Source organism: Typopeltis vanoorti, chromosome 8 (genome assembly GCF_054136105.1).
Source record: "Typopeltis vanoorti isolate ZY-2024b chromosome 8, IOZ_Tvanoo_1.0, whole genome shotgun sequence".
In the NCBI taxonomy this organism is placed as follows: Eukaryota; Metazoa; Arthropoda; class Arachnida; order Uropygi; family Thelyphonidae; genus Typopeltis; species Typopeltis vanoorti.
In genome coordinates, this window is record NC_143556.1 from 129,052,007 (window position 1) to 129,077,804 (window position 25,798).

General features: G+C 36.2%; 1 protein-coding gene across 1 annotated transcript in view; it reads left to right on the forward strand.

Moving 5' to 3' along the window:
* The window catches only part of LOC150104347 (uncharacterized), a 282,659-nt gene that overhangs the window by 160,364 nt on the left and 96,497 nt on the right, over positions 1 to 25,798 (forward strand). The window contains exon 5 of the mRNA XM_090396462.1: positions 7,773 to 7,874. Coding sequence (XP_090252588.1) covers positions 7,773 to 7,874 — 102 coding nt within the window. The remainder of the gene's footprint in view (positions 1 to 7,772; positions 7,875 to 25,798) is intronic.

The following is a 25,798-nucleotide window of genomic DNA, read 5'->3' on the forward strand; positions in this document are numbered from 1 at the left end:
CTACTCCTTTTACAGCACTCTTTCCTCCATTTCTAAGCTTCTTCAACAACCTCCAGAATATTTTTGTCTAATAGTGTAATTTCATAATTTCTCCTACTACTGGCCACATAATGAAAAAATTCCTATGGGTTTTCCTTTGATTTCAGAGCTAATCTCTTCTCATATTCAAGTTTTGCTTTTCTTACCATGCTAGTCACTTTTCTGGCCTGAGTCTTATATTCTTCATGCAACTGCTCTCCAGCCATGTACTTATACTTCTTCCACAACCTCTATTTCACCTGGACTTTCTGTTTGATATCATTTTTTATCCACTTCACACCAAATCATGTTCTTGCCATTGTTGCTAATGTATATTTCTTCACTAGTTCACATGCACTAGTGATAAATTATCCTTTAAAGTCTTTCATCCATAAAACTACCCGAAACTGATTTCTAAGATAATTATAATTCCCTGCTATATAATTCCACATAAATTCCTTTTTCCTAGATATTTCTTCATGACTGTTCATCCAGAAAGTCAAGATTACATGGTCAGATGCTCTAACTTGGAGAATGGATAACATCTCAGTTACAATCAGATCCTCTGATGCTGTGACCAAATCCTAAACTCTTTAACCTTGTATTCCTTCTACATGTTGCCTAAGACATTTGTCCCCCCAAAATTCCAGAAATTCCATTTCTTTACTACTATATGCAGTTTCCTCTTTCCAGTTTATACCTCTCCTTCTCAACTCCATCTCAGGCCATAATACTCATCCACCATGTTTTCCTTTCCTATCCTGCCAAAATATGTTATACCCTGCTACTTATCTTTCTATCAGTATATCATCTTCTGTCAACCATGTTTCATTGATCCAAATAACCTTTGGATATTGTGAAGTTTTCATTGCCTTTCTTCCTGATACTCCTGGCATTTGCAAAATAAAAAAAAAACAGCATTAGTGTTTCTATATTTATTATTCCCTCTAGATTTCGCTTGACTCTGTAGTATATCATGCATTCTCTCATGTCCCAAATGACTATTCCCAGAAGAGGCCACTCCTGCCACCATACACCCTAGCATCTCTAGTTTCTTTGCCCTAACACTCTTGCTTGCACCAAGAACAACAATATCTCCAGATGCCTGCATCTTTCAAATGTAGTCTATCTCTTGCATACAGCTTTCTATTGTCAAATGCACTCCAGACATCCACATATTCCAAGCCTCCCTTTTGACACAGTCTCACTATCATTCCATTCATTATTGATTGCTCTGCATAATCATACCTGGGTAACATGCTTGCTATTACCTCTCACACTTTTCCGTTATACAGCCTCAAGCATTAACCTCAGTTCTCTCGCTACCTTATTCACACCATGCCTTCTCAGGTGATTTGTACTCTCCATCACAATCATCTCATCCACACTTTCATCTTCTTTAAATCACTGTCTATTGTTCCTCCAGTCAAGCAGTCGTCTAGTCCTCTGGCATTTACACTCAATGAATCATGGAATCTGTTCATTTTATATCAATTAGTTTCTCAGTTTCCTAATCTCATTCTTCATATGTTCTGCTTCTCTTAGTACTTCTATCTCCAAGCAATCTACCATCACTTGACATTCACCAACCCTAATCATCATCCTTCAAATCTACTACACTCCTTCATGTTATCTCCCTTTCCATATGATGATCATCTTCCTCATCCTCAATCATGCAATTGGTCTCTCTCTCTGTTGGCATTCAGTTTCTGACACACTGCTACCAAAGTTGGTTATCTTGATATTCATGTCTCCTAGCTCTTCCTATTTTCTACACTTTATGCAGACATGAACTCCCTGTTTTTTTTACCTACTGCATTCCTGATTGCTGAGATGCAAACATGCCACAGGCACCGTATACTATTATAAGTATACAAAGATAGAAGATATACTACTATAAGTAAAAGATATACTACTATAAGTAAAAGATATACTACTATAAGTAAAAGGTGCCGGTACTCACCATAAAGATGTTATTACAGCAACTTTCATACTTTTAACATATCCTCCGATATACCCTCGTCGTCTCTAGATCGCTTCTTGCTTTTGGTATCAACTGCAGAATGACGACCTTGGAGCAGCCATGAGGCCACATATTTGCTAGGGTTGAACTGAGTGAGAGGAGGTCCTACTATCTTGATGAACATCAGTGCAGAATTTGTCCGTACAAGCAGAGATCAGTTACTATAATATTCATCTGAGAAAAACCCCTTTCACATTCACTGGAATATATTGCAATTGTGCCCAAAGTGTGCTTTAGAGGAAGTAGTATGTCCGGGACTTTATTTTCTTGAAGATATTCACGGAAACTACGAACTGCTTCTCTTTGATTTAAGCGAAATTTGATTGCTAACTTTTTAATTTCAGCTTCACCAAATGTCAGATGCTTCTTGATTTTCTGGCCAATACTTGGAATCTGAAATCATAGCATATTCAGGCAAATCAGCATTATCTCCTTCAAGCAGATGTTTTCCAGCTTCTTTCAGACTTTTATAGAAAGCAGATGAACTTATTGCAGGACTGTGTCTTTCATTTTTGTGGAGCTCAATCCCTTTGAGCTTCATGTTCTTCTGACTTTGAAGAGAAATACCGTAGTACAGACCAGGATTTTCAATTATTCTTTCTTCAAAAATTTGAACTGTATTCCTTAACTTCCTGTCTGCTTTGTATACAAGTCAGTATTTCTTTCTTCTAAATCTAGACTTAGTTCACTAAGTTCTTGGAGAGCATCACACATAAGGCCCAAATCAAGAACAAACTCGCATGACGTTATTTTTCTTAAAAGGCCCTCATAAAGAAAGCGATCTGTTTTGCTTCTTCTGCTGTCTTCTTTTGCTTCCAGAAAGTGATGGACGAAGGCTTCAAAGTCTTACCACACTGCAGAAACAGTGAAAGCTAGATGCAACCCAGTGAGTGCTTAAAATTCTGCCAATTTTAAGAAGTTGAAGTTCTAGAGTCGCTGCACATTCCTGAAGTTCCCTAACATTCTTAGGTGAAGCTTGATAAGTCACATAAAGTTTGTCCATGAAACTCTTAAAGCGATTCACTCCTGCCACATTGTTCACTGTGTCACTAACAGACAATTCAAGGAGATGGCTAGCACAATGCCAGAAAATAACACTAGGAAACTTCTTTTGCATTAGCCTCCTTACACCATTACGCACACCAAACAACATGGCTGCACCATCACAAGTTACAGACAATAAATACTCCTTTACATAATCTTCAGATAATCCTAAACACTTGAGATGACTGAATAAAGAGTTTAGAATTCCTCTAGCAGTTACATCTGGTAATTCGATCAAATCTAGGAAAAGACTCACAGGAGCCGAACGTTCAGGAAGAACTACACGAAGAATAACAATCAATGTTGTTGTGTTACTCGCAGTTGTTGATTCATTAACAAGTAACGATATTTTGTTCTTGGAGTTCACTATATTGTCTATTAATGTTTTTCGCATTCCATTTGCGATATGGCTCACAATTAATGCAAAGCGTTTGCAGAATGAAGAATATATCCCATGTCTAAGCCATTAAGTTCCTGTAAATTTATTTCATCTTCAAAGTTGTTAAATGATTTATTTCTCTGCGCAATTTTGTAAGCAGTTCGAAACACCTTTCCTGTTACGTCTTTATTATGACACAAAGTATTTAGGAAAACTTTCTCTAATGTTTCGTTTTTTACTTCACATTTTATATTTTGGCAAGCTTTGTGCACTGCACTCTCCTTATCATAAATCTTTTTTCTTAATGACATTAACTATTGTTTGCGAGATTCTCCAAAATGACTGATTTTACCATTTGACTACTCGGCTGAAATTTTTGTTCCCATGTGTTTATCGACGACAAGACTTCTGACATCACGACACACTTTACAGTCCAACATTTTATTCTTGACATACAGCCACTCGTTTTTCTCGCAGAAGTCATTTTTCTGCAAAAGTGTCCAACTTGCCGGCAAAGGTTGGTCGATTGGTAGAGCCTCTACTACTAATAGCTCAGTTAAGTAAGTTTGAGCGAGGTTAGTATTTGGAAGGGGACCAATCGTTCAATGCTGTTGGCACACTCTCCCTCGATGAGTCTTTGGACTCCCTGGAGGTGTCTAATAATAAAAAAAAATTTTAAAAAAATTGGGGCCAATCGTTATCGGAATTTGCTTCCTTTTGACCACGTGGATCTTTGGTCTTGGTTTCGTGATCCTCTTCACCAAGTGTATTTTCGGTGCTAGTTTTCTGTTTTACAGGATCACAAGTAGATTCAACAATTTCTGCTTCTTCAGCCTTCCTTTTTTTACTCATTGGCATAAAGTTACTACTTATTGTACTCATTTTGAACAATGATTGCACTGATTTAACTTAGATTAATTCAAAACTCACGTGAACACTTGCCTGTTGCAGAGTGAATATAGAACTGATAAACTGATATTGGAAGCAATAGGAAGTGAACTCAACTTCCTGTTTCCGGTTGTGTACCAACCTATGAAACAGGAAAGCAGGGTACCGACTTATGAGTAATTAAAACTGAAAATTCAATTCGTGAACACAGTACCATCTACCAGAATATTTATAATACATTTTGCTGTCAATAAATCGCAAATTTTTAAAAACTTAAGAAAAAAACGGTGCCGGTACTGCGTACCACCAGAAAAAAAAGCACTGAGTATAGTATACAATGGTAGTAGATATACTACTTCAAGTATGTAGAAGTTCCAAGACAATATTAAAAAGCTGCAAATCTAAGATTTTAGGAAGTTTCACTTCATGGGACAGATTATAGAAATTATTTGCCAATCGATCCAAGATCTTTCTTCAGTATTTTGAAATAATTTGGTCGATTGATAGGGCCTCTCTGCTACTAATGGCTCAACAGAAAGTTAAGCAAGTTTGAGCGTGGTTAGTAGTTGGAAGGGAATCAATCATTCGATGCTGTTGGCATACTCTTTCTTGATGAGTCTTGTGACTCCATGGAGGTGTCACATAATAATAATTTATAGAAAACAGACTGTTTGACAGTAAAATGCTGGCTAAGTGTCAGCTCAAGTATTTGATAGAAAACAGTGGCTAAAGATATTAACTGTCAAGTGATATTTCATGACACTGAAGTTAGAAAATTGTCAACTGGACTCTTTCAGTTAATAAAAGAGATGCAATTCATGGATTTAGAAAATACCCAGTTGACAATATGATTTTCAAAAAATTGAAACATTTCATGAATGCTTTAAGTACAATACCAATTTTAATAAATGAACGTGAATGAGGATTTTCATAGATGAATCTGATAATCACTCTAACCAGAGCTACTGTAAAAATCTACTTGTGTTAATTTACTTTCTTGTCAACTGTGCCTTTATAAATCTGTATTACAGCTATTGTAAAAATAGTACTTTTCTTTCTTTTACTTATCTTTATCTTGCTACTCTATCCACCCTTTTTCTTAAGTTCTTCTACCTTCGGTATTTTCTTCTTATGCCAAAGATCTCTAGAAATTTATTATTTACTTTTGACTGCACCACTAAAGTTCTTCTAATGACATGAGGAGATATTTATACCCCCAGTAGATTTTAATTAATCAGATATATATCCTTTCTTGGCCAAGGTTTGCAGTCATGGCTTCAAATGCGTTTTCTATCTTAACTACCTTTTTATCTTATGGTTCCCGCTTATAGGCTCGAATTAAGTTTTTTTGGATCAGTGCATTGCAAAAGATAATTCAGACGACACCTTTGTATAATAAGAAACAAACATATTTAATGACTAATTGAATAATTGTTCGCAATACATAAAATCATGGAAGATCACCCTCAAAAAATCTCAGTTTCAATCATGCAATCAATTATAACATTCAAGGTATCCTCTCATATTAGCTCACTTAATTCTCATCAATCAAATTTTTTGTGACAAATAACAAGTAATAAATTTACATACAAATATTATGGATGCATACAATTACCATATTCCAGTTTCAGTTATGTACCTAATATAACTCAAAGTAATCTCTCATAACCACTTAATTAAATATAAATAATCACATCAGCAGAATTCTTAACTTCGAGCTTAATCAATCTTATGACATAAACAACAGGTAAACACGTTAATATAGAATTATCATGAATACAGATGGTTATCAATTCAATCACTTAGCTCAAATTGCCTTTCGGGAAATTAACTCCGCTCAGTTTCACATCTGTTTACAGTTACACACATCCACTAGCATTATTCACACATAAGTTATCATTGCCTTATTCTAAATATCTTATCAGTTCATTAGAGGATTCTCTTACATCACAAAAATTAAACAAATAGACAAACTCAAACGGGTTTCTTCTTGTCTTGTATATACCTTCCTTGTCTGCTCAATTCAGCGTTTCAAGTTTCCCTCTCTGTTCCGTGTTTCGGAATTCTTCCTTCGGAGTCACAGAACACTGAGTCGTCGCATCAACTGGTGGGATACGAGGAGAGATTTTCCGGCGTCTTGAACGGCCTGGTGAAGAACTACGGTGGTCTGGGGCATGCGTGGACTCGATAGAGCAGCAGAGCTTTAGGACCAACTCGACTAGGTTTCTCCTTATTTTGATCACCTCCAGATATCTTCGACCATGAACTGGAGTGGCTCTTGGTGGACGGACCTCTGTCTTCCTTCCTCTGAATAACGACCCCTCTCAATCTCGAACTCACGTGGTCACGATCCCAAGATGAAAAAAAGAGTGTCCAGTCTCTTAGAATCCATGCCTTTTATATCCATCTGTACCCCTGAACCTTAGGTTAAGTTTTTGGAACCTCTTATGTTCCTGTGCAAAGCTTGTATGTAGTTACGAGAACCCCTGACAATATTTCGTGACTCATTCTCGAACTTTCACCGACTTCCTAATTTTCCTTCTTCACGTTCTTAATCTGATTTTGTGGTCTTCGGAACTTCCTTTTGATTTACACCACCCCTTTATGTACTGACCTTGTAAGTCACCTGAGATTGAACTGGTAAACAACTATCAAAGAATCTACCGATTTCAAGGCGTTGCCTTTGGCTTCAACAATTCTACTTCGTTTGCTTAAACAATGAGCGAGTTAATTCCCTTTGGGCTTATCATACTCTTTATACAATATTTTAACATAACAAAATTAGAGATATTTGTACAAGGTTTTCATTTTTAGGATATGTTCCTTCTGTAAAAAATCAATGTATTTGAAAAATTACGATTTGTGCAACATCGAATTTTTACACTACATCGATGACAAAAACAGTTTCTTTGCTACTGTTTGTTAAAATTGTATGCCTACTACCAGCATGTTGTCATCCAGCAAAATATGTCAATTTCTGGATTTTTCAATTAGAAAATGTCATTGAACAACACATAATAGTAAAGAAATCAGTCAGCATATTGTTCCTGATGAGAACTTAATAATTTGTTATAAAATATTTCAAATTTTTATCATATGTATTTTGCTTATTTTTTATTTACTTGTACAATCATTTCATGCTTAATAAACTGTTATATATAATTTTTCTTGTTATTCCAAAAGCATTATCATGCTATGAAGTAACAATATGAATAAATAATTTTTTAGTTTTCTTTCTTTGTTATCAGTAAAAAATAAGTGCTATACTCATTCTTTATTAACTGGAAATTTTTCAATTTTCTTGTTATTTTTTACCAATTAAGCTTTACAGTTAAAAAGCATGATTAAATATTTTTGTTTATTGAAAGTATACTGTATATTTATTTAATTAAGGATATAATGAATTATTTTTTTATTTAGGCAGGCTATACCCCACTTCATTATGCATCGACAGAAGGACACACAGAAGTTGTTAGATTTTTACTGAAGTCTGGAAGTCGAGTTGATGCTCAGGATGAAACAGTCAGTATTTATAGTTTTCATTATCTTTTAATGAAACTTAACATTTTCAATAGTCATCTACAGATGGGCTAGCTGAAAATCGAACTTTTCAAGTGGAAATGCAAAATGATAAATCACTGCTATCAGTGCTGCCCATGAATAAATGTATTATGACAAGACATACAGTAGGGGTGCTTAAGGGTCAAAGCTGTATAACTGAGAGGAGATCTCCACATAGCAGGCATGTCAAACTCGTTTACCTCCAAGGGTCAAATTAAGAAATATACCTCAAGCCAAGGGCTGCAACAGAAAAAAATCTCAAAATAAAGAGAAAACATTAGAGTATATAAGTACAAAATACAACCGTGTTACAAAAATACATATAAAATATAAAGTTTACATATTTAAATAAAATTATACATATAATTTTTTTGAAGAAACTTTAACTTTTTTCATTAATGAAATCTTCAAAATTTGGTTGAATTTGTTGAGCCGTAGTTATTTTCAATATTGCTTGCATATGCTGGTCTGTTAATTTTGATCTTTCCACAGTTTTATTATTCTTTGAAGTTGAAAATAGTTGTTTGCATAAATATGTCTTACCGAACATAGATAAAATATGCCCAATTGCACCTAACACATTGTGGTATCGATTGACTGATAAATAATTAGAGAACTCTGGAATTCCAACATCCATATATTTTTGTTTCAATACAGAATCGCACTGAATTTAGATTAATTCCAACTGTAAATTGTCATCGACAGTTTCAACATCAATCGATAGAGGAGAAGTAAATAGGTGAAGCTGATTTTCATATTTATTAAAATCTAAAAATCTTTCGAATTCATTTTCTAATAACTTCATTTGATTGGCATATTCTAAAAATTTCAATTTTAGTGATTTTTGTAATAATGATTGACAACATTCAAAATGGGATAAATTAATTTTCTTTTTGAATTTGTTTTTCCCAAAGTAATAATTTTGATTTGAAAATGTTAATATTGGTCAAATAACATGGTAACTACTTGATGTTTGCCTTGAAGATTAAGTTGACTAAGGTGACTTTTAATGTCAACTGAAAAAGCCAGGTCCTTTATCCATTGATCATTTTTTAACATTTCATATTCATAATTTTTTGATTCTAAAAAAATGGTAATTTTGTCCAGCAATTTGAAGAATTGCTTTAAAACTTTATGACTGGAAAGCCATCTAATTTCTGTATAATAAGGTAGATTGCTATATTCACTTTCTATATCTTCTAGAAAGTTAATAAATTGGTAATGATTAAACCCACGTGCACGAATATAATTTACAATTTTACTGACATTTTTTAGGACATGTCCAATATTTAAAACTTTGGAGCATAGTGTTTGCTGATGAATAATGCAATGAGAATGTTGAAAATTATTATTATTGGTATCTCCATGGAGTCAGTAGACTCATCGTGGGAGACCCAAACCATCAAAACATCTATCATATCTCTTCTTGAATTCATTTACAGACGAAACACTTGCAACTGAGTTGGGCAATGCATTCCACTGACAAGAACAGGGTACTTTGTAAACTCCAGGCAGAGAGAGAGGAGGGAGCTGATCTTTCGTAGAACGGATAAGGGTAGCAAGTTTGCAGTGGGGCTTATATGCTGTGTGTAGGTTGTACTGTTTTAGTATCTTGGCTATTTTTTCGGATGTGCCAAGGATGTAGGGTATGGTGATGGCATTTTTAAAATCTTGTTGACGAGAAGGACGGGGAATGGGGTAGGAGTTGATTATTTTTTTGATACTGTGATCGCTGTAGCCATTGGAGAGGAAAGTGCCATTCTCCATCCTCCAGGTGAAAAACCTTGTTCCCACACCCTTGTTAATTACACTTTTCCTTAATTTCCAGGGATGACCTCTTGTTCTTCCATCACTATCACACAGCTGAAACATTTCCCCTGCATCAATCTTATAAAAACCTTTTAGTAACTTAAATGTTTCTATCATATCCCCTCTTCTCCGTGTATCAACCAACCTCTGCAATCCACAAGCTCTCAATCTCTCACTCTCCTCTGAACCCTCTCCAACTTAGTCATTCTCCTGGACCCTCTCCACAACCTCCTCATCTCCAAGGAATCCAGGTGACCAGACCTGAACACAGTAGTCCAAACATGGAAGTATCAATGCTTTATAAAGGGGAATAATAACCTCTTTATCTCTGGATGTTAGTGTGTTCCTCAATAACCAAGTAATCCTATGTGCAATCTTGGACACCTTAGCAATGTGTCCCATGAACTTCATCTCCCTATCCACCAACACCCCTAAGTCCCTAGCCTCATCAATCTCTTGGAGCACCATTCCATCACTGTAGTACATAGCAGTAATCTTTTAATCCCAAAATGCATAACTTTCCACTTTTCCACATTGAACTGACATCCATTACCTTCTGCCTATTTTGCCAGCTTATTTAAATCATCCTGCAAACTCTCAACATTGGCTTGATTTTTTTATTGTGCTACCCATGCATCATCAGCAAACAACTGAATATCCCCCTTTAAGCCATTTCCTATATTATTTATGTACAAATTAAACAACAATGGCCCAAGCACAGAGCCCTGAGGCACCACTAGTCACCTGCCTCATCCTGGACTCTGCTCCTCCATACACCACCTTCTGGTATCTCTCCCTGAGCCATTCTCCTATCCATATCACCAGTTTAGTATCCATCCCCATCTGCTCCAATTTGCGCAAGAGCATTCCATGGGGGTATCCTGTCAAAAGCCTTAGCAAAATCCAGAATTACCACTGTGTAGCTATTTCCTTTGTCCAATTCAGATGTCATTCTATTATAAAAAGTTAATAAATTGCTAAGGCAGGATCAACCTTTAACAAAACCATGTTGGCCCCTATAGAGTATCATATCGTGTGTAGAGGCTTAAGTGCTGTGTGGACATCATGTTGGAGGCTTAATGGATTTTTTACAACACTCAAAAATAATTAAAATAGAATTTAATACTTCTTATATTTCGTCCTACAAAAACAATTAATGTAACATATACACAAATAACAAACAATACTAAGCCCAACCACGTGGGTGACACTAAAGTCCTATCTAGGTAGAGCGCCCTCTAAGGGCAGTAGTAGGTGGCCTGGAATGCAAGGTGGGAACTCTGGTGATGAGTGTTTCCCAAATCTTCGGAAGCTTAATGCAACTGTATTTATTGAGATTTGGTTGGTTTTTGAGAGCTGCTGCTGCTTCAAAGAAAAGTCTCTCTTTCTTGAATTTGCTTTGGTGGAGCATGGTGGTTTTCTTCCATGATACCCTGTGGGTGGTGTCCAAAACATGGTCAGCCAAGCCTGAATGGCCATAGTTGTGTTTGAAGATGTAAGACTTGTGTTCCTCTAGACGGATGGATGCTGATCTGCCTGTCTGACATCCATTCAGAAAAACAGAAAATTTAACCTTGAATAAGACAGACATATTGGTAAGCTTTGATATCTCCTCTTTGTTTACCAATATTCCCTTAATTGACACCTTATCTCTCTAAGAAAACGTTTTTCCCTCTGACATCTTAGATCTCTTTTCCTTTGCCATTAACTCTGGGTATTTCTCTTGGAACAACAAAATCTACAAGCAGATAGAGGGAACTGCCATGGGTTCCCCCCTCTCACCCCCCCTTGCCAATTTCTATATGGAAGATTTCGAAAAACGAGCCATAGACTCAGCCCCACTCAAACCTTCTATCTGGCTAAGATATGTAGATGATGTGTTCTCTATTTGGCCTCATGGCCCAGACACGTTAGACTCCTTCCTCAGTCATCTCAATAGTCTACATCCAAGAATCCAGTTCACTATGGAAAAGGAAAAGAACAATTGTTTACCCTTCCTAGACACCTTAGTCACACGCCTGCCTAATGATACACTTACCTTCACTGTATACAGAAAACCCACACACACAGGCAGATACATTCACAAACTCTCCCACCACCACCCCTCTCAACAATATGGCATTATTAAAACTCTTACCAAGAGAGCCCACAATCTTTGTTCCAGTGGAACCGCCCTCACTACTGAGCTTAACCACATACACGGCACTTTCCTCTCCAATGGCTACAGCGATCACAGTATCAAAAAAATAATCAACTCCTACCCCATTCCCCGTCCTTCTCGTCAACAAGATTTTAAAAATGCCATCACCATACCCTACATCCTTGGCACATCCGAAAAAATAGCCAAGATACTAAAACAGTACAACCTACACACAGCATATAAGCCCCACTGCAAACTTGCTACCCTTATCCGTTCTACGAAAGATCAGCTCCCTCCTCTCTCTCTGCCTGGAGTTTACAAGGTACCCTGTTCTTGTCAGCTGGCGTACTTTGGACAGACAGGCAGATCAGCATCCATCCGTCTAGAGGAACACAAGTCTTACATCTTCAAACACAACTATGGCCATTAGGCGTGGCTGACCATGTTTTGGACACCACCCACAGGGTATCATGGAAGAAAACCACCATGCTCCACCACAGCAAATTCAAGAAAGAGAGACTTTTCTTAGAAGCAGCAGCAGCAGCAGCTCTCAAAAACCAACCAAATCTCAATAAATACGGTTGCATTAAGCTTCCGAAGATTTGGGAAACACTCATTGCCAGAGTTCCCACCTTACATTCCAGGCCACCTACTACTATAACAAGAACACGTAACATCATCCAGTATTGTTCAACGTCAATAACATTATATATCTGCATTTTGTTATTTGAGTTTTATGAATAGCCAGACGGTTATGATTTGTATTTATTAATTCTATCCTACGATTTACGAAACTTGTCAGGAACTATTATTTCAGTGTTTTATATAACTGAATAATAAAAAAAAAAATGTGGTGTAATCACCGAAATATATCTTTTTAAATAGAACATTATTTCCTTTAGAAATTGCAGAGTAGTTTGGTGTATAGACTAATATTAAGTGGAAATGTTAATGTTTTAAATATGTTTATTTAATTCAGTGTTGTCAAAAGTTAAATAACCATATTGGGTACAAAGTTTGGCAGGCCGCATGTTACTTGTCGGCTGGCCTCATGCGGCCCGCGTGTTTGACATGCCTATTTTAAAGGAATGCATAGAACCGACCAGGGCTTCTGACCTAATATCCAATCCTCACCTTCTCATGGTGCACCTTGTTACTGAACGAACGAGGATGGGCTGGCAATTTCGGATTTTGATGATCGAATTGTATTCTTATTGGCATAAACCAAAATATAAAATGATAGTACAACATGACATAATTTCATGCTGGCTAGGGCATCACCCAGTTAAACAAGGCCCCCCCCGTCCCTGTTGTTTTTGCCAGGGAACTAGGACAAATAGCCCTGGCTTCCTGGCGAAAACAGATTATTATTATTAGACACCTCCAGGGAGTCCAAACACTCATCGAGGGAGGTATTCCAACAGCATTGAACGATTGAATCCCTTCCAACTACTAACTGCACTCAAACTTGCCTTCCAACTACTAACTGCACTCAAACTTGCTTAACTTTTTTCATGAGCCATTAGTAGCAGTGGCGCGACCAATCCTGAAACACACTCCATCTCAACATCACCAGAGTTCAAGATCGGTACTATCAACATAAGAAGCCTGAATGGCAAAGAAATGGATCTAGCTGAGGATTTGGATAACTACCAGATCGATATAATAGGGATGACTGAAACAAAAAAGACAAAATCTGGTGTGATTTTTCTGAGCAATAAATACAAAATGTTATATTTGGGCAATGACAATCAGGGAAAAGAAGGTGCAGCTATAGTATTGAACATAAAATATGAGGCTAATCTTTTTGAATGGCAAGCAGTATCAAGTAGAGTGATGTGGGCAAATATCAGAATGTAGTGATGAGTGATAGATGGCATTGGTGTAGATGATGATGGTAGTTTCTGTTGGTGGAAACAGACTTCTAGAGTAAATGTCCTCCCTTGATGAGTCTTTGGACTCCCTGGAGGTGTCATTAAAAAAAAAAAAAATCAGAATGGGGGAACTGGACAATGAGACTTATTTGTACCTATGGGCCCACAGAAGGTTCTACTAAGATAGAAGTTTAGGAATTTTTTGAGGCTTTAGAGAAAGCAACTGATGCAATGAAAAAGAAAAGGTTGGTCCCTGTTGGAGATGTAAATAGCAGAGTAGGAAATGATTGTCAGATGTACAAAAATATTTTGGGAAAATTTGGAGAAAAGAGCAAAGCTATTAATAATGACAAATACCTGCTCAGGATGTGGACTGGTTATTACCAACAGAATGTTCCAACATTAAAATGTACACAAATTCACATGGAGATAAGAGGCAAGGAATAAGAAAAGTCTTATTGACTATGTTATTGTTGATAGTGATGTTTTCTCACTGGTGCAGAACACTAGAGTGTACAGAGGATTTGAAATTGGAAGTAATCACTATTTAGTCTTGAGCAGGATAAAATTGAATTTCATATTGAAAAATAAAACATGTAAGAAAGTTTTAAAGCAAATAAAATTGATCAGCTCTCAGATGCGAGCTGTAGACTAAAATACACAAACATTATTCACAGGCCATATATTTCAAAAATATTAAATTTATATATACATATTTATAAAGATAATTATATTTTTTTCTAATTATATAAGCTCCAAATAATTATTTTTATTTTGATAATCCCAGGGACAGAAACATTTAAATCCAATTACATTGCGAAAACTTGATTCTCTTATAAATAGAATATTTTTATTTAAGAAACAGAATTAATTGGAAATTTTTATTTAGTAATTTAATATTTTAATATAAAAAATATGATATTAATAAATAATAGAAATACGAAACCGTGTAATGTTCGGTATGTATCTCGTTGACGTTATTGTTTTTTATCCTCAATTGCAACACTGTAATATCTTTCTAATTGTTGCTTCAGCTTCTTTTATTTCTTAACTTTATTTATTTATACCTATATTGTTATATGTTTACTTTTTTATATATAACTCATATGCTGTGTTGTTGTTGTTTGTAATATATCACTTTATCTCTTTGCCTTATATCGACTTCTAATTCCTCTTAGAGGTTTCTCTATAGACTTAATCTTACTTCCGGTTTACTCCCTTTTTGTCCTATTCTAAAGTACTCTCCCTTGTGCCTGGGATCTCTAGATATTTATTTGAATTTCAAGACTGTGCCTCAGAAGTTCCCCTTAAGACACAAGAAAGCATTAATACTCTAGTCGAACAAAGAACTTAATCAAATCTTAACTTAGACACGGTTTTCAGGCATGGCCTAAATTTCTATATTGAACTCAAATAACCATTAACTTTCGGGTTTCCCACCTTACAGGTCCGAATTTAGTTTTATTTGGGATCGGTGCATTGCAAAAAGATTAAACTGAGACAGAATCATTATGTATTAATAAACAATCAAAATTTAATTACTGGTTAGATAGTTATATACAATACATAAAATTAATACTTCATTTACCTTAGAAATTCTTAGTCTTGAATATATTCTCAGGTGTGATCCTTAATGAAATCTCATACCCTCTCAAAATCACAATTGGTACATTCCACATTACAAACTTTTCAAAGACTTTTCACATATAACAAGCAAATATTTTTAGGTGCGAATAATGATCATAATTAGCCTTTACACATGCACCATGCATACATTATATATCTCTTATATTCTCACTGTCTAACTTAAGAACTTAGTTATGAGACTGGTGATCATATTAGCATAATTTCATCCTTTCTAGATTAAGCATTCAAATTAGCACATATAATTATTAAACGGGAATTCAATTAGTCCAATTACTTCCTAGGTTTTTTTCAACTACACTCATGTTTAGCTTATCAATCATTTACACAGATGTATGGGTAATTTATGCATGATAAAACTCTAATTTTCTATACCAAACCATCACTTACCAAATACCAAACTTCCTAGGTATTTTAACTACACTCATGTTTAGCTTATCAATCATTTATACAGATGTATGGGTAATTTATGTATGATAAAACTAATTTTCTATACCAAAACATTCAACAGTTCTTTAGGGGAATTGTCTTAATTCGCGCACATAAAAGAAATGAACATATTGACTCACATGGGTCTTTGACTGTCCTGCACACGTCTTCCCTCCTTGTTCTGTTTATTTTCTACCGGTACTTCAGGGGTCTCTTCTCTGTTCTGTGTTTTCTTCCTTTCCTTGATAGGAGTCTCAGGGCACTGTCGAAGGATTGCGTCGGCAAACGGGATACTGGATAGGTTTCTTCCGCCGTCTGGAACTGACCGGTGAGGAACTGCGTAGGTGGGTGGGCATGCACGTACTCAAATCAGAGTGGCAAAGCTTGGACCAATACCGCAAGATATCTCCTTAGACTGTAACCTCCGGTTTATCCTTGGCTTCGGACTGGAAACTCCCTTTATGAACAGACTCCCATCTCTCCCCTCCGGAACTAATCGGCACCTCTCCTTCTCGACTTTATGGACAGATCACGCAAGATGAAAACAGGAAGCCTTCCTCAACACAATTCCAAGCCTTATATATCTCATTACCCCCTGCACTTTTCTTCAAGGTCATGGGACCCCAAATGTCCCCATGCATGTCATGTGCGTAGTTACGAGAACCCCGGACAACAGCACGAGTTTGGCAGTTCTCGAACTTTCGCAGACAAATCTTATTCTTCCCCTTTTGCGTCCTTAATCCAGTTGTGGCCTACGGGACTTTCCGTTTGATGCCAGCCACACCTTTTCAATACTGACCTTGAAGGTCACCTGCTACAGGACTTGTAAACACTTTTGAAAGGAACATGTTGACTTATAGACATTATCCTTGGTTTTAAACATCCTGCTTCTGTTTTTAAAACAATGAGTGAGTCATTCCCCTTTGGACTTATTTTGGTGTTTATACAAAATTTAAACATAATAAGCATAGATATATTTTATACAAGGTATTTAAGGTGTGTTCCTACTGTAAAAATCGATGTATTAGAGGTATTATTATTTCTTGTAACATAGTTTTTACAACCGAAGGGCGGAAATAAAATCTTGCACACACTCAAAAATTTGCTCGGGCCGAGGCTTATTATTAAAAAAAAATTAAACAGTTTGAGAACAGGAACCAAACCTTTAGAGATTCAATGGCAAGTGTGAAGAAAACATTGATTGATTCAGACAGAGACATGTCGTGAGGTTGTCTGCAAGGAACAGAAAAATCAAAACTCCATCTTGGACACAGGAAGTTAAAGAGGCAGTGAAGGAAAAGAAGAAAGCATATCAAACGTTCCTGGTAAATAAATCAGCTTGTGCTCGTAGGGAATACAGAGACAAATGTAAGAAAGCTAAGCACTGTGTAAAACTAGTTAAACAAAGAAATGGGAAGACTTGGTAAGAACATAGAAAATAAATATCAAGAATGTGGCAAAATATTCTGGAGGTTGTTGAAAAAGCTCAGAAATGGAGGAAAGAGAGTACTGCAAATGGAATTAGACATGATAAAGGTGACATGAAAAGTGGTGAAAAAAGATATCCTTGATGTATGGAATAATTACTTCAAAAAATTGCTAATGAAACAATCAGTGACACAGTAGGAAAAACACTCAAAACAGGCATGCAATCAGGAAAATATATCCATACTTCAAGTAGAAAATCAAAAGCCTGAAATGTGGAAAGGCAACAGGGAAAATGATACTCAACCAGAAATGCTCAAATATAGAGGTATAAAAGTCCTACAGTGGCTGCACTGCATACTTCAGAAGGCCTGGACAGAGGGATGAATTCCAGATGATTGGAGTAGAGCTCTCATAGTACCCATATAAAAGGGACATAAAACTAAATGTGCGAATTACAGAAGTATTTCCCTACTGATTGTTCCTGATAAGATTTATGCAAGTATACTTGAGAAACGGTTGAGAAATTTTGTGGTAGGGAATCTTGGTGAAGAACAAGCTGGATTCAGGCCAAATAGAGGCTGTCAGGATCAGATTTTCACTTTACGAAAAATAATTGAGAAATCATGGGAATATAACAAAGATCTGTACTTAAGTTTTGTAGATCTGGAAAAGGCATGTGACAAGGTGCCAAGAGAAAAACTATTCAAAACGCTACAGTTATATGGTGTAAATGGGACATCATATCAAGCAATACGTAGTCTCTCTTTGTAAGTCAGCAGTTAGAATTGAAGTAAGTACAGGAAGATGGTTTTATCTTAAATCTAGTGTTAGACAAAGATGTCCATCATTCCCTCTGTTATTTATTACCTATATCGATCACATAATGAAGGAAAATAGTATTAAACCTGATATCAAAATTGGGGATGTTAATCTCAGCTTTTTAGTTTATGCGGATGATATTATACTTCTAAATAAATGCAGTACAAGTCTGCAAGATTCCCTGACTAAATGGAATAACTGTTGTAATAGATTTGGTATGAAGGTCACCAATAACAAGACAAAGACAATGAAAATAGGCAAAAGCATTTGAAAATATCAACTGCATTGTGAATGGAGAACCTATAGAACAAATAAAACATTTCAGCTAATTAGCCATGAATTTTAGTGAAAATGGTAAATTAAATCTGGAAATAGACAACAGAATCAATATAGCTGGTGTGGTAGGAAGTCAACTGAATAAATTTATATGAAATGAGAGAGATATTAGTCAAAACACTAAATTAGCTGTATACAAGACAGTGTTCAAACCAATTTTCACTTACAGATCTGGGTTAGAAATAAAACACTTGATCAAAGACTAGAGACCACAGATATGAGAGTCCTGAGAAAGATTAGAGGTGTGATCAGATGGCATCAGTGGTAATATCATATTAAAAACAGGATATTAGAAAAGAACTTAACATTGTTAGTATCCAGGAATGTGTTAGTAGAGCTAATCTCAAATAGTATGGTCACTTAAACAGAATGGGAAAGGAAAGATTAGCAAAACAAGTGTTCTCTACCAGGTTGGCAAGAAAAAGAACCAGAGGAAGACCAAGATATAGGTGTATTGATACAGTAAAAAGTGACTTAGAAGATAAAAATATAAGATCTGATAATGTTGGAGTCTTTACAGATAACAAATTGATTTGGAGGAAAATTGGAGATAGGATGTTATTAATAATGCAAGTTTTTCATCTGGTACTGTCATTATCCTGTACATCCCTTGAGAGTACATATCAGGAATTTGATGATAATGAAATACACTAGGGGGTGCATAATGGAAGAGACCTCCATGTAGCCTTTTAAGGAATGCAGAGAACCTATTGAAGCTTCTGATCTAATGCTGAGTCTTAACTTCTTGTGGTGCACTCTATTGGGTATCAATCTGGATACTGAACGAACAAGGATGGGCTGGCAATTTGGAATTTAGCCAACCAAATTATATTTTTATTGGCTTAAAACACAATGTAAAATGATAGTATACAACATGACAGAATTTCATGCTGACTGGGGTGTTGCCTGGTTAAACAAGGCCCTTGTTTGCATCAGGGAACTAGGGCAAATAACGAAGTCATCTACTGGAACTACCTAGAACATGTCTCAACTCAACATCAACAGAGTTCAAGATTGGTACTATCAACATAAGAAGCATCAATGGAAATTTAATGAAACTTGCAGAAGAATTGCATAAGTACCAGATCAACAAAATAGCCTTGACTGAAACAAAGAAGACAAAACAGGCCATCTTTCATTGTGCAGCAAATAAAAAATATTATATTCAAGAAATAACAATCATGGAAAAGAAATAGTAGCTATAGTATTCAACCCTAAATGTGTGGATAATCTTGAATGGCTGGCCATATCAAGCAGTAACGTGGGCAAATATCAGAATGGGGAACTGGACAAGGAGACTTATTTGCACTTGTGGTTACACAAAAGGTTCTACTAAGGTAGAAATGGAGGAATTTGTTTGAGACTTTAGAGAAAGCAACTGACACAATGAAAAAGGAAAAGTTGGTCCTTGTTGGTGATCTAAAGAACAGAGCAGGAAATGATTATCAGACATATAGAAATGTTTTGGGAAAATATGGAGAAAAGTGAAAAGCTAATAATCATAGTAAATGCCTGCTGGATTTCTGTTCAGGACACGGATTAGTTATTACTAACATCATGTTCCAACCCAAAAATATGCACAAATTCACATGAACAGAAGATGCAAGAAATAAGAAAAGTCTCATTGACTATGTTATAGTTCATAGCAATATTTTCCTGATGTTTCAAAACACAAGAGTATACAAAGGATTTGAAATAGGAAGTGATCACTATTCACTTTTGAACAGGATAAAATTGAATTTCATATTGAAAAGAAGAGTGTTTAAGGTTTTAAAACAAATCAAGGTTGAGCAGTTTTCATAGGTGAGCTGTAGACTCAAATGCACAAACATCATTAAATGAAAAAATTTGTAAAGAAGAACCAAACCTTTGAGATTCAGTGGCAAATCCTGAAGAAAACGTTGATTAATTTACCCAGAGAGGCATGTGATGAGATTATCTGTAGGGATAGAAAAATCAGAACTCCATGATGAATTCAGGAAGTTAAAGTGTTAGTGAAGGAAAAGAAGAAAGCCTATCGCAAGTTCCTGGTTTATTAAATCAGCTTGTGCTTGTAGAGAATACAGAGAAAACTGTAAGAAAGTGAAGCAAGGAAGGTGGAAAAATATTCTGGAGGCTATTGAAAAAGTTTAGAAATGGAGGAAAAAGTAATCTAAAAGGAATCAGAGATGATAAAGGTGACATGAAAACTGAGATAATGATATTCTAGATGTTTGAAGTAATTACTTTGAAAGACTGTTAAATCAAACAGGCAGTGTCAACTTAACCTCCCAACAGGAATGTACTGATGTCTACATATCCATACTTGAAGTAAAAGTCATCAAAATCCTGAAAAATGAAAAGGCAGCTGGAGTAGATGAAATTCGTCCAGAAAATGCTCAGACATGGAGGTAAAAGTTTTACAGTGGCTGGATTGCGTAATTCAGAAGGCTCGGTCAGAGGGTCCAATTCCAGATGATTGGAGCAGAATTCTCATAGTACCTATCTATAAAAAGCAAAATAAATTACATTACAGTGTTCCTGTTAAGATTTATGCAAGAATATTTGTGAAATGGCTAAGGAAAATTGTGGAAGGGAAACGTAGTGAAAAACAAGCCAGCCTGGGTGGCCCAGTGGTTAGCGTATCCACTCTCCAGGCAAAAGGTTGTGGGTTCGAATCCTGCTGTGGGCATGGATGTTTGCGATTGTCTGTGAAAATACTGGTGGTGGTCTGTGGTAGATGGCATTGGTGTAGATGATGAACATAGTTGTAGTTGGTGACCCTTTGGAGACAGAGAGTTGTGGAGTAGGTGCGCTCCCTCAATGAGTCTTTGGACTCCCTGGAGGTGCTATGTAATAATAATAATAATAAAACAAACTTGATTCAGAGCAAAGAGAGATTGTCGGGATCACATTTTTACTTTAAGACAAGTAGTTCAGAAATCTTGGGAATATAACAGGGATTTGTACTTAAGTTTTGTTGATCTGGAAAAGGCATATGACAAGGTGCCAAGAGGAAAGCTCTTCAAAACGCTACAGTTATATGGTATAAATGGGACATTATATCAAGCAATACATAGTCTATTTAAGATTTAAGTCAGCAGTTAGAATTAAAGGAAGTACAGGAAGATCATCAACAACCATGGATTCAATGCCTGTAGGTGTCTGCTGCCATCTTGATATGATTCTTCCATTGCATTCTGTTTTGTGCAAGATGACTCAATTTGTGTATAGAGTTTCCACACCATTTGATGATGTCATCGCCCCATTCTCTGTTTGGTCTTCCTCTTTTGTTCTTTCCTCCAATCATTCCAAACAGCAACGTTTTTAATTTTCGCTCGTCATTCATTCTATATATATGGCCAAATAGATGTAGTTTCCTTTTGATTATTTTCTGGATCAGGTTTTCTTTTGGTTGTATTCGTCTGTAGATTTCCTCATTGTTCACTTTCTGTATCCAGCTTATTCTCAAGATCTTTCTATAGCACTTCCTCTCAAATGCCAATATCCTCCTTTCAGATTCTCTCAGGAGTACCCAGGCCTTGCATCCATAGAGCATGCTGCTGAAGATACAAGTTTCTACAATGCGCAGTTTATTTTGCATCTTTATATCTTGGCTCTTCCATATTTGTGTTTTAAAATAGTTGTTGCTCTGGCTATTTTAATTTTTATCTCTTTTTTTTGGGTCCAATTCATGCATCATGTGGCATCCAAGATATGTGAAGTGTTCCGCATTTTCCAGTTGAAATCTGTCTCTCATAACTCTGTTCAGTAACTCCTGTTGTCCGAATATCATTGTTTTAGTTTTTTCAAAGTTTACATTTAGTCCATATTCTTTCTTTTAAGGTTACACGGTGATCAGCACTCATATTTGTAAATTTAGGGACACAAAAACACACGTGTTGAACAGATTATTTTATTAATTACTAATAAAATAAAACTTGACGTTTCGAACCGTGTATCGAGATCATCATTGGAAGAATACAAGTGTATATGGAACCAAGCTGTGTGCTCATGCCCTGTATACCAGTAAACTTAATCTACGTAGTTAGTTAATCCTTTTCCCTAGCCTGAACCTCTAGTGATAAAATAAAATAATAAATTAATTAAAAAAAAAACAAATAAATAAAAATAAAATTAAGTAAAAAAAATAATAATAAAAAAAATTTCAACTTCAATAAACTGCTAAAGTCCTCATGTATTAATATTCTTCTGGATAGTTCTGATTGTTATAATATGATTTCTTTCAGTTGCTGTTGAATGTTACAAACACTTCACCAGGTTGTCTTCTTGTAGTGGGATTTTTCTATGGCTAGTTTAGGTTCTTATACAGGTTGTAGATGGGTCCTCCACATTCTTGAAATGGTTAGGCCATCATTTTTGTTGAGATTTGGGTTGTGTTTGAGCATTTCACATGACTCTTTAAATTTTCTCTCAAACCAGGTTTTGGTGCGGTGTAGGGACTTGGTATGTTTGGAGTGCGTGGTCAGAAAGGCCGGTTTTACCAAAATGGAGGTATTTAATGTGTCGTTTGTGTTCGTCTTGTCTGATTGGGATAGTTCGCCCTGTTTCCCCTGTGTATGGTATGTTGCATGTGCATTGTATTTTGTATACCCCAGGGCGGGCTAGGTGTGGAAGAAGATCTTTAGAAGAACTGAGTAGATGTCTTAACTTATTTGGGAGTTTAAAGGTGGTTTTAATGTTGTATTTGCGAAGTGTTCTGTCTATTTTTTCAGAAATGCCTCTGACATAAGGAATGGCAATAGCATTCTTGAAATCTTTTTTGTTCTTACTGGTATCTTTATGGAGGATCTTGTGAATAGTTTTTTTACTGTATCCATTTTTGATAAATGTTTGGTTGATGATCTTGTATTCCTGGTTTAGAGCCTGTTCATTAGAACAAATAGTTAAGGCTCTGTGTTTAAGGGTGCTTATGACACCTAGTTTTTGTGTTGGGTGGTGGTAAGAATTTTTGTGTATGTATTGGCCTGTGTGTGTAGGTTTGCAGTAAACTGAGAAGGAGAGACAGCCAGAGCAAAGACGTGTGACAAGTGTGTCTAGGAAAGGAAGAGAGTTATTTTTTTCCATTTCAATGGTGAATTGGATACGTTTGTGTTGTTTTAGGTGACTAAGGAAAGTATTTAGAGCTTTGTGGCCGTGGGGCCAAATGGCGAAAATATCGTCGACGTATCTAAGCCAAATTTTGGGCTTTAGACATGCTGTCTATAGAGCTTGTTGCTCAAAGTCTTCCATATAAAAGTTAGTTATTGGGGAAGAAAGCGGTTAGCCCATGGCTGTACCTTCTTTTTGAAGGTAAAAATTGTTTTGCCACACAAAATATCCGGAGCAGAGTACATGGACAAAGAGGGCCGTGATGTCATGTGGAAATATGTTCTATAGGAGCAAGATCGTGTCATTGATTGGGACATTGGTGAAAAGGGAAGTTATGTCAAAGCTGACTAATAAATCTTGGTCGTTGAGTGTAATGTTTTCAATTTTATTAATGAAATGTTGTGTATTTTTTATGTAGGAAGGGGACTGACCTACCAATTCCTTGAGTGTGGCAGCTAATTTGTTGGCTAAGTGATAATTTGGGCTGTCAATTCCTTCAACAATCGGACGAAGCGGTGTGTGCCTGGTTTGTGTATTTTTGGCAGGCCATAAATTCTGGGCACACGGGCATACTGAGGTATTAATTTTTTTGTTGTTTCTTCGGTCCATGTGTGGACGGATTTGATTAATTCAGTTGTTTTCTTTTTGTTACATTTTGTGGGGTTGTAGTTTACCATTTGGTAGGTGTTGTGGTCCGATATGAAATGGTTCATTTTTTCAATGTATGTTGTACAGTCTAAAAGGACAGTGGCATCGCCTTTATCTGCTTTTGTGATTATAATGTCTTGGTTATTTTTTAAGGATTTAAGGGCTAGATTTTCGGTTTTGTTTAAGTTGGTGCTTAGTTTTTTTGTTTGAATTTAGTATATACGATGTTCCAATTTGTATTTTATCAGCCAAAAGTGGGGAGGGATCTTAAACCTCTCTCGATATGATACACTATATCAAGTTTGTTTACTGACCTCGGAGCTGAGGTCAGTAAACACTGGCGTAGTTCAAACCTTTCTTTAGCAGCGAGAGTTCACCTTGGGTGAGATTGTGGTTTGATTGGTTGATAACCAAGCAGTGACTCAGTGGTGGTTGGTTGCTCCTAACATTGTTTGTTGGCGATTGGCTGCTTCTTATGATGTCGGTTTGCGATTGGCTGTTCCTTTCGTAATGGCATCTTGATGGTCTCGTGCTTTTCTGTTGTTGTAGGGCTTGAAATTTCATTACTAATTTTTCTTTGTTTTTCAGTAATGAGTGCTTGGCCAAGTCGTCAGTGATCCTGTTTAGAATCTCCCAAATTTCTGGAATAACGTAGTCGGATAACTCAAATTTAAGTTGTAGAACTTTGGCTTGGGTGGATGCTAGATAAAAATCTATAGTATTGGTGGTGGGTGGTTGATGGCGTTGGTGTAGATCAGGGGGTTCCCAACCTTTTTGTTTCTTAGAGCACATTCTAAAATACCAATAGGGCGACAGGCACCATCTATTTTTTTCAAGCAAATTTTTTAAATTAATTTGTTAAATGAATACATACAAAGTTTACATTATAATCAAATGTTTTATTACTTAAAAGTTTACATTATATAAAAATTTAAATATATATATGTAAGTTAGTGTGATCTTTGTCATCGCATTTCATTTGCCAGTGCTTCATAATTAGGAGAATATGATGATATTCCAGTGCTTAAACTGGAATGAACAACTTCGAATGCGCATCTACTTTACATTGTATGCATTTAATACTCATCGTGTCATTAATGCATGCGTCATATAGCATGCCATGAATTGTTGCCTGATTATTTCAAACTATACGGCACATGGTTGAACAGCGGCAGCAGGCACACACAAATTGGTCGATGGGCACCATGGCGTTGGGAACCTCTGGTGTTCCCAACATGTACAATCATCTACACCAGAGGGTTGGGAACCTCTGGTGTAGATGATTGTAGTTGAGAATTGGGTGGAGACAGAGTTGTAGAGTAGGTGCCCTCCCCCCAATGAGTCTTTGGACTCCCTGGAGGTGTTATATAATAATCATAATAACTTATGATTCCAAGATTAACAGATCTTGGGTTAGAAATAACCTTGATCAAAGACTAGAAACCTCTGATATGACAGTTCTGAGAAAGATTAGTGGAGTGAACCTGTGACATCAATGTCATATTGATGCCATATCAGATTAAAAATGAGGATATTAGGAAAGAACTTGCCATTGTTAGCATTCAGGAATGTGTTAGTAAAACTAATCTCAGGTGGTACGGTCACGTAAACAGAATGGGAGAGGAAAGATGAGCAAAACAAATGTTCTTTGCCAGGTTGGCAGGAAA